The sequence below is a fragment of the Pelobates fuscus genome, chromosome 6 (assembly GCF_036172605.1).
Source record: "Pelobates fuscus isolate aPelFus1 chromosome 6, aPelFus1.pri, whole genome shotgun sequence".
NCBI classification, from domain to species: Eukaryota; Metazoa; Chordata; class Amphibia; order Anura; family Pelobatidae; genus Pelobates; species Pelobates fuscus.
In genome coordinates, this window is record NC_086322.1 from 275,845,277 (window position 1) to 275,860,366 (window position 15,090).

Consider the following 15,090-nt stretch of genomic DNA (forward strand, 5'->3'; position numbering starts at 1 on the left):
TTAAGGGTATGTGTGGGTGTAGTTAATTGTGGGAGGAGCTACAGTGCTATATAAGGAATGTACTCTATGTATTCAGTACTCAGACTTTGCTGTATTTTGGTGACGCTAGTCCCTCTGAGTCCCGATCGGTGATCCAATAAAGAATCTCTTCCTTCCTGAAGAAACCTGTGTCCATCTCTCTGTGCTTGGCTTCCGTCAGTTTCTCCGGTATCATTTGGTGCATTGGCCGGGAAGCTCATCGTTCAACGGTAGCTGAGAGGCAGAGGCGTGAGACGGTCTATCTTTGCCCACGTTCTCTACGGCTGCACCCCTGAACTTCTGCGTGGACCTCCCTTCGTCTCGGCGCCACTGGTCTGTTGTCCAGGAGATCATCGGCCTCTACGTGAGAAGTGCTGGGGTGTCCCCGTCGATGAGTGTGAACTCAGGTTCAGGAACGAGGAGGTAAGACAACTGCTGTTTTAGACGGCAGGACCCACTAGGGGTATACCGATTGTGCGGTAGGCCCAAAGGGGTTTTGAATCTGTGTATCTGCCCCCTCTGTCGGAGGGAAGGAGCGAAGGCGCACCGCTCGATCGAACGCTCTTTAGTCAGACCGTTTGATTTGGTTAGTCAGGCGGGGTCCTGGTGTAAATAGCCCTAGCCGGACACCGGTGTCTTGTCTAGACTAGCGTTCTAGGGTGTATATTACGTTCGCTAGGTCGGAGGGACCGGGAGACTAAGCGGCGCCTGTGTAAATTCGGTTCGCTAGTTCTCATCCTATCTGGGCTAAGTGGGAAGGCGTGTAAATTTGGAACCCACTAGACTTTTGATAGTGCGACTAAGAGGCGCCTGTGTAAATTCGGTTCTCTAGCTCGCTATATATGTGGTGATTGGGCAGTGTGGCTAACCAAAACGGGTGTATATAGTTTTAGGTAGTCCATTCAAGGTACTGGCCAATAGTTTAGTTGGGAATTGTAAATGTGTTAACGATTGTTTTAGTAAAGTGTATATCTTGTTAGATAGCGCGAGCTCAGCCGTCTAGCGAGAGTGTTAATAGTGTGTTGCTGTATTATAGTGCACGGTACCATAACCCTGTATATTTACTGACATTATATAATAAGTACTAATCATTGTCGTCCATTGCATGTTTAACACCATAACCACTAATAATTGTATTGTGACCTTAACTTGTGCTTTGACCTATGCTAACCGTACTGTAACCGCTATTTGTAAAAGACGATGTTACTGGGGTGTGTTATAGACGGGTAATTCGTATATAGAGAATTATAGCGTGGGTGACTGTATAGTTACGCCAAAGGGCATAATATTGATTATATAGTGACTGGTGTAACAGCTGTGTGTGTACGGGAATTCCCTGAGTGTTTATTGTTATTGTGTACGTTTCACTTGGTAACCGTACCACGTGGTGCTGTTGCCAGAGGAAACGGGTGTGACTGTTGAATAGTACGCGTGTATAGTATTCGTTGTCGACGACGTTCCATTGTTAAGTATGGGTGCGTCGCAGTCAACGATTCCGGATCCCTTAGGATGTATGGTTAAGAATTTTAAAAAGGGATTCAAAGTTTGTGATTTTGGGGTAAAGATGTCTCCTGTACGTTTGGTCACTTTGTGTACTAGGGAGTGGCCTACTTTGGTTGCGGCATGGCCGCCACGTGGCAGTTTGGATCCAACTCTGGTACAGCGCTTACACGTGGCTGTATCGGGTAGGCCTGAACTTTACGGCCAGTTTCCTTATATTGACTGTTGGAGACAGGCCGTAAATGACTCGCCAAAATGGCTCCAGACATGCCACGAGGAGCAGTGTCGCCTCATGGTAGCTAGGACTTGCTCGTCCACTAGGACTGGTGTTAGGCCCATTTTGGACACGCCCCCTGAGTCCGAGATCCCTTTGCCGCCCCCTTACTTTCCGTTAAGAAGAAGTGACGCAAACGCAGGAAGTCCTGCACCCCTCCCCTCATTACCCTCATCCACTTCCGCTTCCTCCTCCAGTACAGGATCCACCCCCCCTCGTACTAAATCTCCCCTTCCGGAACCAGAATCCACCCCCATTAGAAACGAATATCCTGATTTGGCGCCACTTCAGACTTCCGGTCAAGCTTCATCTAGCTCGGCTCGAAGTGTTTTATTTACGACCTTTTCCCAAAACCGACCTCCCACATCCCCATACCCTATCTCTCCCCGACCGGAACCCATGACTGACGCCTCTCTACGTAGCCCCATCCAAACCCGACAGTTGACTGGTGCCCAACAATTAAAGCACTATCAGATGCCTCTTCGTCTGAATCCCGGGTCAGCTTATATCGATGCCGCAGGTCAAATGGCACACGCTGACCCAGTCTTCGTATATGTCCCATTTACCACAACCGATCTTTTAAACTGGAAGACCCATAATTCCTCGTATACTGAGAAACCACAAGCTATGACTGATCTGTTCACCTCAATAGTACAGACGCATAATCCGACATGGGCTGATTGCCAGCAGTTACTAATGACTTTATTTAACAATGAGGAAAGGACAAGAATAAATCAAGCAGCCATTAAAGCATTAGAGGATAGAGCCCGTGCTTTGAACCAAGCCAATCCAGCAGCATGGGCCGCGACACACTATCCCAACACCGATCCCGATTGGAACGTAAATGGTGCTGATATGGTTCAACTCAGAGCCTATAGAGACGCTATAATTGCTGGCATGAAAGCCGGAGGAAAGAAAGCCATTAACATGTCGAAGACAGTTGAGGTGATCCAGAAAAGCGATGAAGCGCCCAGTGTCTTTTATGACCGATTATTGGAGGCATACCGCTTGTATACCCCCTTTAATCCGGAAGACGCAGACAATTCCCGAATGGTTAACTCCGCCTTTGTCAGCCAAGCATACGGAGATATTAAGCGCAAGCTACAAAAGTTAGAAGGGTTTGCAGGTATGTCCATCACCCAACTAATGGAGGTAGCAAATAAGGTCTATATGAACAGGGATACAGAAAGTAAGAAAGAGGAAGAGCGCAAGATGCGTAAAAAGGCTGATATGCTAGCGGTAGCGATCGCAGGCGTAGATAAACGGGGCCCAGATAGAGGCAATAATAGATGGAGTAGGGAGCCTTTGAGTAGGGATCAATGCGCGTATTGCAAGGAAGAAGGGCATTGGAGGAACGAATGTCCGCAAAGAGAGCAGTACGAGAGAGACCAGCCCAGGGCAGGCTACGGAAACTTTAGAGGTAGAGCGAGAGGTAGAGGAGGCCCCGGAGGGAGTAATGGTTATAGAGGGAGTAATGGGAACAGAGGAAGTGTTAGGGAAGACAGGTATATTCCAGCAGCGCAAAGGTCCCGCGATAGAGAAGGTAGGGACTTTGTAGGATTGGCTGACACTGTCATGGAGGACTATTGATACCGACCGGGCTCCATCCCCCTTGGTCGAGCGGAGCCTATGGTCGATGTATCAATAGGGGGGAAAAGGAGTGCGTTCATGATCGACACTGGTGCTGAACATTCAGTGGTGACTAATCTAGTTGCTCCTCCATCTGGAAGGACTATTACTGTGATAGGAGCAACTGGAAGAAGTGCTGAAAAACCGGTTCTTAAAAGTCGACTCTGTACATTGGGAGGCCACGTAGTAAAACACCAATTCCTTTATATGCCTGAATGTCCAGTCCAATTGCTGGGACGTGATATGCTATCAAAATTACAAGCGCAGATTACGTTCCTACCAAATGGAACAACATCCTTAAAGTTTAATGGACCTTCAGGTATTATGACTTTATCCGTACCAAAGGAAGAAGAGTGGCGACTTTATACAGTGTTGACTAGCCAAAACCCTAGGAGTGATGAGACATTGTTTAACATACCAGGAGTTTGGGCAGAGAACAACCCACCAGGACTGGCCCGCAATATTCCACCAATAAAAATTGAACTGAAACATGGGGTTTATCCAGTGAGCCTAAGACAATATCACATTCCGCAGAAGGCTAAGAAGAACATCCAATCCTATCTGGATAAGTTCATACGGTATGGTATCCTAAAATTCTGTACTTCCCCCTGGAACACCCCATTGCTGCCTGTTCAAAAGCCCGGTACAGATGAGTATCGACCTGTACAGGACTTAAGAGCAGTCAATGATGCGGTTGTTAGCATACATCCAGTTGTACCCAATCCATATAACCTGCTTGCTTTAATTCCGGGCGGGGCTACTTACTTCACAGTCTTAGATCTCAAAGATGCCTTCTTTTGCCTCCGAATTGCCGCAGAAAGCCAATGTATTTTCGCTTTCCAATGGGAGAACGCTGTAACGGGCTCAAAACGCCAAATGACTTGGACAAGACTGCCCCAAGGGTTTAAAAATTCACCTACCCTATTTGGTTCAGCTCTAAGTCAAGATCTACTGGATTTCGAGTCTATCCCAGGAGAATGTGTATTGTTACAATATGTAGATGACTTGTTGATAGCAGCAGTTACAAAAGAAAAATGTCAGCAAGCAACGCACGATCTACTACATATTCTCTGGAAGGCAGGATACAAGGTGTCCAGGAAGAAGGCTCAGTTGTGTTTGCCAACTGTCAAGTATCTGGGATTCCATATCTCTGAAGGTCAAAGGATTATGGGGCCAGAGAGAAAAGAAGCTGTCTGCCAAATACCAATACCCAAGAATAGAAGACAAGTGCGAGAATTCTTGGGGGCAGCAGGCTTCTGTAGGATATGGATTCCCAGCTATGCGATACTGGCAAAACCTCTGTACGCAGCCATCAAAGGTACAGAGCACGACCCCTTCTTATGGACCCAAGAACAGCAAACGGCATTTGAAGATGTGAAGAAGGCTTTGATGAGTGCCCCAGCATTAGGTCTACCTGATCACACACGACCATTCTACTTATATGTACACGAGCAAAGAAGAATGGCTGTGGGAGTATTGACACAGTACTTGGGATCATGGCAAAGACCTGTTGCCTACATGTCTAAGCAACTGGATGCAGTGGCCAGCGGACTTCCACCTTGTCTAAGAGCCGTAGCTGCAGCCGCCCTGCTAGTAGCTGAAGCCGATAAACTCACTCTGGGTCAAGAACTTTATGTACGAGTCCCACATGCAGTACAGACGTTGTTGGATTACAAAGGAAATCATTGGTTTAGTAACAGCCGTATGACCAAGTATCAAGCAATGTTGTGTGAAAACCCAAGAGTGCATTTAGAGACTGTAAACACCTTAAATCCAGCTACCCTTTTGCCGCAACCTACTGAAAGTCAACATGATTGTTTGGAAGTAATGGATGAAGTATTTTCAAGTAGACCAGATCTTCGTGATTTTCCCATCCAGAACCCCGATGTTCAATATTACACCGACGGCAGTAGTTATGTGAAAGAAGGGATCCGCTATGCAGGATATGCAGTGACAACAATAGACAAGGTGATAGAAGCTCGGCCACTGGCGAAAGGAACATCAGCACAAAAGGCAGAATTAATAGCACTAACACGAGCGTTACAATTGGCTGAAGGTTTAAGAGTAAATATCTATACGGACTCTAAGTATGCGTTTTTAACCACTCATGCCCACGGAGCTTTGTATAAAGAAAGAGGACTACTGAATTCAGAAGGCAAAGAAATCAAGTACGCAGCTGAAATCCTACAACTATTGGAAGCAGTGTGGGAGCCGAAAGAAGTCGGTATCATACATTGTCGAGCGCATCTGAGAGGAGATGGTGATGTAACCAAGGGAAATCGGATGGCAGATAGTGCAGCTAAGCGTGCTGCTGAATCAGGAAGACAGGAGTATGTGGGGCATATAGCTGCTCTTATACCAACTCCACTGTCCCAATGGACTCCAGTTTATACAGCTCAAGAAGAGGAGTGGTTAAAGACTGAACCGGGAAAGTATTTGGAGAACAAGTGGTATCAGCTAGAAGATGGAAGAATAGTCATACCAGCATCACTAGCGGTAGAAATTGTCCAAAATTATCACAACGGGACACATTCTGGGAGAGACAGTACTGAAGAATCTCTCAGGAAACATTTCTACATACCAAGATTGTCCAACTTGACTCAGGCCATTGTACGCAGATGTGTAACGTGTGCTAAGAATAATGCAAGACAAGGACCAGTAAAGCCACCAGGAGTCCAGTTTATGGGGGGACTCCCCATGTCCGATCTACAAATAGACTTTACAGTAATGCCTAAATCGGGTGGACATCGTTACCTGTTGGTAATTGTGTGCACCTATTCAGGCTGGGTAGAAGCATGTCCTACTCGTACAGAGAAAGCAGGAGAAGTTGTAAGATTCCTGCTACGAGAAATAATACCCCGATATGGACTACCCTGTTCTATAGGATCGGACAATGGTCCAGCTTTTGTTCATCAGTGCCTACAACAACTGACTCATATGCTTGGTATAAAGTGGAGGCTTCATACTGCATATAGACCCCAGAGTTCTGGTAAGGTAGAGAGAATGAATAGAACTATAAAGAACCAGTTGGCTAAAATGTGTCAGGAAACCCAACTTAAGTGGAACGTTCTCTTACCCATAGCTTTATTGCGAATCCGCAGTACCCCTACCAGAAGGATGGGCCTCTCTCCTTTTGAAATCATGTATGGGCGACCACCTCCCGTACTTGGTAACTTAAGGGGGGACTTGAGTCAGTTGGGAGAAGGAATTACCCGGCAGCAGGTTGTAGAGTTGGGTAAGACTATGGAGGAGGTACAGAAATGGGTACAAGACAGATTACCTGTGAATATTTATCCCCCTGTTCATAGTTATCATCCAGGAGACCAAGTGTGGATTAAAGAGTGGAATAATGTACCGTTAGGGCCCAAGTGGAGAGGTCCTTATGTTGTTCTTTTGTCTACCCCTACAGCGATAAAAGTAGCCGAAGTAACTCCGTGGATACATCACTCCAGGGTTAAACCAGCAGCAGTCGATTCTTGGCAAATTACAGCAGATCCAGAGAATCCCTGCAAGATCCGGTTGAAACGCACTACTCAGTCGGAGTAACGAGGAATTATTGTGGATTACAAATTTTATTGTTACAGGTGTGAGTGAGAAGGCCATAATAAAGCCTGTCCGCTTACCAACACATAGTGTATAAGCCAGGAAAGTCTCGAAGGGACACCTGTGAAGACGAGCAGAACTCCATTCCCTGCAGCCCTCACATCCTGGAAGCTGAGGTTCCATCGCACGGACGAAGACTGAGGATGAAGACGTCGAAAGAAGTGCTTTTGATTGTGTTTATTTATATGTGTTTTTATATTCAGGAAGGTAGAGGTACCGACACTCCTAGCTGTGAGGTATGCATTAAGACTACGAGAACAGGTAACCATATTTCCCAAACCCTAATTTGGCATTCACAATACGAATGTAAAGGAGAGGTATCAAGATGTAGATACCTAAATATAGACTATAGTGTGTGCCATTTAGGAGTAGGAGAACCTAAGTGCTTCAGTCCAGAGTATCAACCTCGTACAATTTGGTTGACTCTCAGGAATGGAGATCCTCAGGGGACCCTAATTAATAAGACGGTGTTAGAATCCGTACATTCTTCGGGTGTTCTGCTATTTGATGCATGTAAGGCGATATCAAGTGGTAGAAAACCGTGGAATGTATGTGGGGATCTTAGATGGGAGAGGACGTATGGGTCTAATGATAAATATATTTGTCCCAGTAGTAAAAATAAATATGTGAGTCCTAGATGCCCAAATAAAGACTATAACTTTTGTCCATATTGGTCTTGTGTGGGGTGGGCGACTTGGGGACAGACAGTAGATAAAGACATGATAGTGACTAAGTTGCCGACTAGCCCTTATTGTAAGTCTATGGAATGCAACCCAGTCCATATACTTATTAATAACCCCGACAAGTTCCTAGATAAGTATGGAAATTTATTTGGGTTTCAGATATACGGGACGGGTTTAGATCCTGGGACATTATTGTTTATAGGAATAGAGACTGATACGGTATCCTCCCAGACTCATCAAGTATACCATTCCTTTTATGAAGAGATGAGTATAGATAATAAGATCCCCCATAACGCTAAAAACCTGTTCATTGACCTAGCTGAAAGTATTGCCGGTAGTCTTAATGTTACCAACTGCTATGTGTGTGGAGGTACTAACATGGGAGACCAATGGCCTTGGGAAGCAAAGGAGGTAATGTCCGGTTCTGAGGCAGTTGACCAACTAATATCTACACAAGCCGATTATCATTTGAGTGTTAGAGGTAAATCTGAGTGGAGATTAAAGACCTCCATCATAGGTTATGTTTGCATAGCAAGGAAAGGAATAATGTATAATACTTCTGTAGGAGAATTAACTTGTCTAGGGCAAAAAGCTTATGATGATGATACTAAAAATACAACTTGGTGGTCGGCTTCAAATGTCTCAGAACCATCTAACCCGTTTGCTAGATATGCCAGTTTAAAGGATGTGTGGTTTGATTTATCCATCACATCTACCTGGAGAGCCCCAGCAAATTTGTACTGGATCTGTGGTAAGAAAGCCTATTCGGAGTTGCCACAGGACTGGGAAGGGGCATGTGTGTTGGGTATGCTCAAACCATCCTTCTTCTTGTTACCGATTGAAACAGGTGAGACTTTAGGTGTTAAAGTGTATGATGTGAATCATAGGAAGAAAAGGGGACCCTTAGAGATAGGCACCTGGGAAGATAATGAATGGCCTCCCCAGCGTATCATAGATTATTATGGGCCAGCCACGTGGGCAGAAGATGGTACCTTTGGTTATAGAACCCCAATTTATATGCTCAACCGTATTATAAGATTACAGGCGGTGGTTGAGATTATTACTAATGAGACCTCACAAGCACTCAATCTTCTAGCGAAGCATAATACCAGGATGAGGACAGCAGTGTACCAAAATAGATTAGCCTTGGATTACCTTTTGGCAGTAGAGGGAGGTGTATGTGGGAAGTTTAACCTGAGCAATTGCTGTCTTCAAATAGATGACGAAGGGCAAGCAATAGCTGAGCTTACTAGCCATATGGTTAAACTAGTGCATGTGCCTACTCAGGTATGGAAAGGGTACAATCCAAGTAGTTGGTTTGGTAGCTGGTATGAGTGGTTTGGAGGGCTTAAGGCAGTGGTAGGTGGAGTCCTACTGATTTTACTGTTGTGTCTACTCCTACCGTGTCTTATACCCTTAGTAGTTAGGTCTGTGCAAAGCCTGATAGGAAGTATAGCAGAGAGGAAGGCTGCTGCACAGATAATGGCGATATATAAGTATAAGGCTCTAGATCAAGGAGAACCAATGCAGGAAGATGAGTGTTAAAAGATTCACATCATAAGATAAGTCTGGTCTGGTTCATGGTAACCTGAGGTATATGCAAACCAAGGTTAAGTGATGCCTCAAGTAATTGTGAAATATCAGAGGCATCAAAGGGGGGAATGTGATGTAATTCCAGTAAAATACAAGTTTAGCAGGCTAAGATTGCCACAAGGCATATGTATGTATATGTGTTTGTAGTATCAGTTAGTTAATTACACGTAGCTAAGATACTGTTATCACTGTACTGACCAGGTGCAGGAATGTAAGAACTGGAATTACGCGTCCCTCTCCTTTGTATCAGATGAGCCACGTGGTTAGACCGGATGGATGAGTTTAGACTCTATTTATTAAATAGGTTAAGGGTATGTGTGGGTGTAGTTAATTGTGGGAGGAGCTACAGTGCTATATAAGGAATGTACTCTATGTATTCAGTACTCAGACTTTGCTGTATTTTGGTGACGCTAGTCCCTCTGAGTCCCGATCGGTGATCCAATAAAGAATCTCTTCCTTCCTGAAGAAACCTGTGTCCATCTCTCTGTGCTTGGCTTCCGTCAGTTTCTCCGGTATCACTAGAAGCAGGGATGGGGAACTTTCGACCTTCCAGATGTTTTTTTAATGCTCTTACGGTCATAATGCTAGCAAAGCATCAAGGGAGATGTAGTCCACAACATCTGGAGGGCCGAAGGTTCCCCACCCCGTGCTAGAGTCTAAATGCCAATAGCACAGCTGTTACAGCACTGTTATAGCAAAAATGTTGCAATTCGTATAGGGTTCTAAGCAAAATGTGAGTGCTCCATAGGAAACTATAGAAACTACAATGCCATTCGGTGTTCACTAAATGGGGTTGCAATCTCACAAGCTCAAAAGCTGGAGGAAGGCCAGGTGTATTATCCCACTAAGTAAGCGCTGCCCATAAAATTCAGTGCCGCAGTGGAGAGCAGTGCGATGCGCTCTCCACTGTGACTGTCACAGGGTTTTTCACTAACGTGACAATTGCTGGGAATTCAAATAGAATTTGGTGTTCAAAACTTAGGTAAAAATTTTTTTTTTTTTGCAATTCTGTTTTCGACTTGCTGCTTAGTGAACCAATGTGATGACTGGTCCATCTTGGACTTTTGGTGTGTATCCGGACTGGGTTTGATATTGTTGGTTTAGAGAGCAGTCTCTCTACAATAAAAACAGGAATACAATAATGATCTGTTTCAAAATAAACACGTGAAGCCACTGCAGCGCTCATGGCTTTCGGCTTTCCCATTTTAACAACATTCAGGAAGAGTAAAATATGTCAAAAGTAAAATATGAACCTGAACAAAAATCCGCTGTACAGAAAATATTTGTTATTTTAGTTAGAAGGTGTTTTACCAGGAAGAATTTATTGAGATCTCTTCATACACCATGAAATGTAAAATTGGAGCCCTGGTACAGAAATGAACTGCTTAAAAAAATGGCACTGGAGGCCATAATGTAAAGTCAAAGAAGAGATTTTAAAAATGTTTGTTTTGTTTTTAACTAAACATTTGCAGTTTTGCTAGTACAATATATGCATACTTTTTATGTCACACTTAATGGCTCCTTTAAAGAAACACTCCAAGCATCATAACGTGCTGCAGTGGTTATGGCGCCACCAGTCTCCTTACGCCCCACCATTGTAAGTAATCAAACTTTTCAGTAATGCACAAATCCTCTGTGTTGGAAGAAGTCCTGGAAGTTCCTACGCAATGCAGGGCTAGCTCAATGGTTCAGAATGTCAGCTCATCGTACTCGGCCAGTGAGCAAAGTCTTGGAACACTGGGCTTAGCTCAATGACGAGACCTTCCAGCAGAGAGGTGTGGAGTGGTGCCCAGTGGACCCCAGGTAAAAAGCCAACCCATTACTAAATAGTTTGACTACTTACATTTGGGAGGGGCACGGCACTCCTGGCACCATATCCACTAAAGCGAGGTCCAGTGGTTATGATGATTAAAGTGTTCCTTTAAAACCTTCATGACTAGGTATAGCGATATCACCTGTTATCATGACATTTCTGACAAGTCTTTTGTCATGAGATAGTTAATGATGTTAATTAATTTGATGACGTCAATGTAATTATCAAGAGATTCTGAATCTCATTTTAAATACCATAATCACTGTAAGCCTGGTGTTCTTCATTAGACCTATAGCACGACAACGAGGCAGACTTCTTTTTTTTTGGGCTGTTCTATTCTGATTTGTTAAACACAACCCCAGCTCTTACCTCTCTGGATGTAGGCTTTCCTCTGAAGAATTCATGGTTGAGTGAACTGTGTGAGGGGTTGAAACGTGGCTGCAGAAAAACGCAACCATTAGCCACAGCTTCCAATGGGGCAGGACCTTCATACGGGAATCCAAAGCCAATAAAAAGCTGCAAGAAATCAAGAAAGTGGCATGGTCAGACATATATCCTACGACTAACTGAACACCTTTATCCTAGTGAAAGTGGAAGCAGATAACAACATTATGTAAGAAACGTAAGATGTTATCATGAAAGCATTTTGGTACATTTGACTAACACTCCAAACACCAGAACAATTACAGCCCGCTGTAGAGGTTATGGTGCCAGGAGTGCTCTGGTGTTCTTCCAGAGTAATTTCTCAAACTGTTTTAAAATGGTTTGACAACTAAATGGGCTCCCCAGGGAGTTCACAGCTGTAGAGGAAGCTGGATGTCTTCATTAATCTAATGATAAAAGTTAGGCAGGTCAGATATGGGAGCTTATTTATTGGCTTAGAGCACTCAACTGATGCTCTCAGGCAATAACGTGGACTTACACGGCCCAAGTAAGATGTCAAATCATTCTAAAATAGTTTTACAAATTAATGTAGGAGTGTAGCAGGGCACCGTTGACACCATAACCACATACCAGATTCCAGCGCCGAGATCACTTGACGCTAGGTCAGGCTTCTTCTCTGACCTAAGGCGCAGCACACACAGCGAGTGGCCCACGCGCATTAGGCCTTCCCGATAAGAAAGCATTGAATCAATGCTTTCCTATGGGGATATGATTGATGCTGAATGCAAAGTGTGAGGATGTCTAGCGTTGTTTCACTGAGTCAAAGTCAATGAACCAGCACAAACAACTCACACTTATTTTGTACAATGTTGTGGGCTTCGATTTAATATTCGGGATAAGCTTTTCAAACTATTTAATATTTTTGGATAAACCTTTTAAAATTGATTTTAATATTTTGAAAAATATTTAAATATTTTGAAATATATTGATATATTTGTTTAAATTTGAATCTCTTGAAAAATGTGTTTTAAAAGTGATTTCAAAAATGTTAGTTGAAAAGCTACTCCCAAAAAAATTACATTGCCGGCCTCTGTGTCAAAATGCTTAGCTCTCGGGAAAATGAATGTTAAATCACATGAAAAATATGTCTCACATCTATGTGGTTCAAACACGCACAGAAAAGGCAAAGTACCAAAACAGTTATTTAGTTTTAAGCACAGTGGAAAGTTATTAATTAGCTCAACAGTGTTACAGTAAGCTCATATCCAGGGCACTATCCAAAAATGGGAATCTCTGTGATGGGTAAGTTTAAACATAATATAGCCAATATGGTGTAGTGCTTTATATAAATACAAACGAAGGTTAAATACCTCCAAAAGTTTAGTACAGTGATGATGGTATCTATAATAAAATGTCAAAAAAATAAAAATAGTCCAATAGTGTGAAACTAAAAAAACAGTGTGGAATAAAGCAAGTATATGGAACCACTCACATTCTTCTGAGCTAGGAACCCAGCTCAGGGATGAATAGCCTGTAGGTCCGCTTAGGTAACCTTCCCCTTCTTTATGTACACCCTGTTCCAAATTATTATGCAAATTCTATTTCAGTGTCACAAAGATGAAATATTTAGTTTTTCAGTTTAACTCATAGATGGCATTGTGTCTCAGGGCTCTTTTGATCACGGAAAACAATCTCGGACACCTGTGTTAATTAGATTGCCAGGTGAGCCCAATTTAAGGAAAAACTACTAAAGGAGGGTGTTCCACATTATGAAGGAGAGCACAATTTTCATGCAATATGGGGAAGAAAAGGATCTCTCTGCTGCCGAAAAGAGTGAAATAGTTCAATGCCTTGGACGAGGTATGAAAACATTAGATATTTCACGAAAACATAAGAGTGATCATCGCACTATTAAGAGATTTGTGGCTGATTCAGATTACAGACAGGTTCGTGCTGATAAAGGCACATTGAGGAAGATTTTTGCCAGATCCATTCATCGGATCTAGAGAGCAGCTGCTAAAATACCATTACATAGCAGCAAACAGATATTTGAAGCTGCTGGTGCCTCTGGAGTCCCACGGACATCAAGAGTCCTCCAGAGTCTTGCAACTGTGCATACACCTTCTATTCGTCCACCACTAACCAATGCTCACAAGCAGAAACGGCTGCATTGGGCAGAAAAATACATGAAGATTAATTTTCAAACAGTCCTGTTCACTGATGAGTGCCGTGCAACCCTGGATGGTCCAGATGGATGGAGTAGTGGATGGTTGGTGGACGGCCACCCTGTTCCAACAAGGCTGCGACTTCAGCAAGGCGGTGGTGGAGTCATATTTTGGGCCGGAATCATGGGAAGAGAGCTGGTCGGCCCCTTTAGGGTCCCCGAAGGTGTAAAGATGACCTCTTCAAAGTATGTGGAGTTTCTGACTGGCCACTTTCTTCCCTGGTACAGAAGGAAGAACTATGCTTTCCATAATAAAATCATCTTCATTCATGACAATGCACCATCTCATGCTGCAAAGAATACCTCTGCATCAATGGCTGCTATGGGGATAAAAGGAGAGAAAGTCATGGTGTGGCCTCCATCCTCCCCTGACCTCAATCCTACTGAGAACCTTTGGAGCATCCTCAAGCAAAAGATTTATAAGAGTGGGATGCAGTTTAAATCCAAACAGCATCCCTGGGAGGCTATTCTGACATCTTGCAAACAAATTCAAGCAGAAACTGTCCAAAAACTCACAAATTCAATGGATGCAAGACTTGTGAAGCTGCTATCAAATAAGGGGTCATATGTTAAAATGTAACTTGACCTGTTAAAATGTTTAAAAAGTATAAATGTTGTTATAAGTTTGATTGAAATAGCTTTTGATTTCAGTAAATATGCTGCAAACACAACAAATGACAATTTTCAGTTCTATACAACCTATAAAGTGTTTTGAAACTTACTGTGCGTAATAATCTGGAACAGTGCCTTGTAAGTTTTTTATGTTTAAAAAAAAAAAATACTGTTATCATTAGCAGGTTTGTTCAATAAAATTTGAATTGTACTCTTAATAGTTGATAACATGAGAATTATGCTGACTGTTATTTACATCAATTATTTAGGTAAATGAGAAAAATATCATTTGCATAATAATTTGGAACAGGGTGTAAAGTTTAAACATAACCCTGACTATTAAATCACATTAACACATATATAAAAAGCGTGATATGTTGGCACCCACTTTGCACCTCTGATCGACCTTGGAAATGTGAAACAAATGGAGTTCTTAAATACCAGCTCCATCAGATATTCATTTCAGATTTATTTTTTTTAACTTGTCTTTTTTGTGACATACTTTGAAGTTTGAAATCTGCCAGCATGTGTTACCTCAGTGAGCTTAGTAGAGAGTGATAGTGCAAGCATGAACGCACTGTGTTTTTTCCCCCAGGCTAAATCCTTATGTGAATAGGTTGGCGGTGTTTCATTAATATTTATTATGTGCCAAGAGGATGTAAAACCGTACATTTATGCTTTCACACTCGAGAGAAAATCAGTGACAGTAAAAAAGAAAAGATAAGGATCAAGATTGATTTAATCAGCTACATATAAA

The 15,090-nt window shown here is 43.0% G+C and overlaps 1 protein-coding gene across 1 annotated transcript in view; it reads right to left on the bottom strand.

Moving 5' to 3' along the window:
• Positions 1-15,090, bottom strand: part of MGAT5B (alpha-1,6-mannosylglycoprotein 6-beta-N-acetylglucosaminyltransferase B) — a 112,242-nt gene that overhangs the window by 27,214 nt on the left and 69,938 nt on the right. Inside the window, exon 15 of the mRNA XM_063459189.1 lies at positions 11,483-11,629. Coding sequence (XP_063315259.1) covers positions 11,483-11,629 — 147 coding nt within the window. The remainder of the gene's footprint in view (positions 1-11,482; positions 11,630-15,090) is intronic.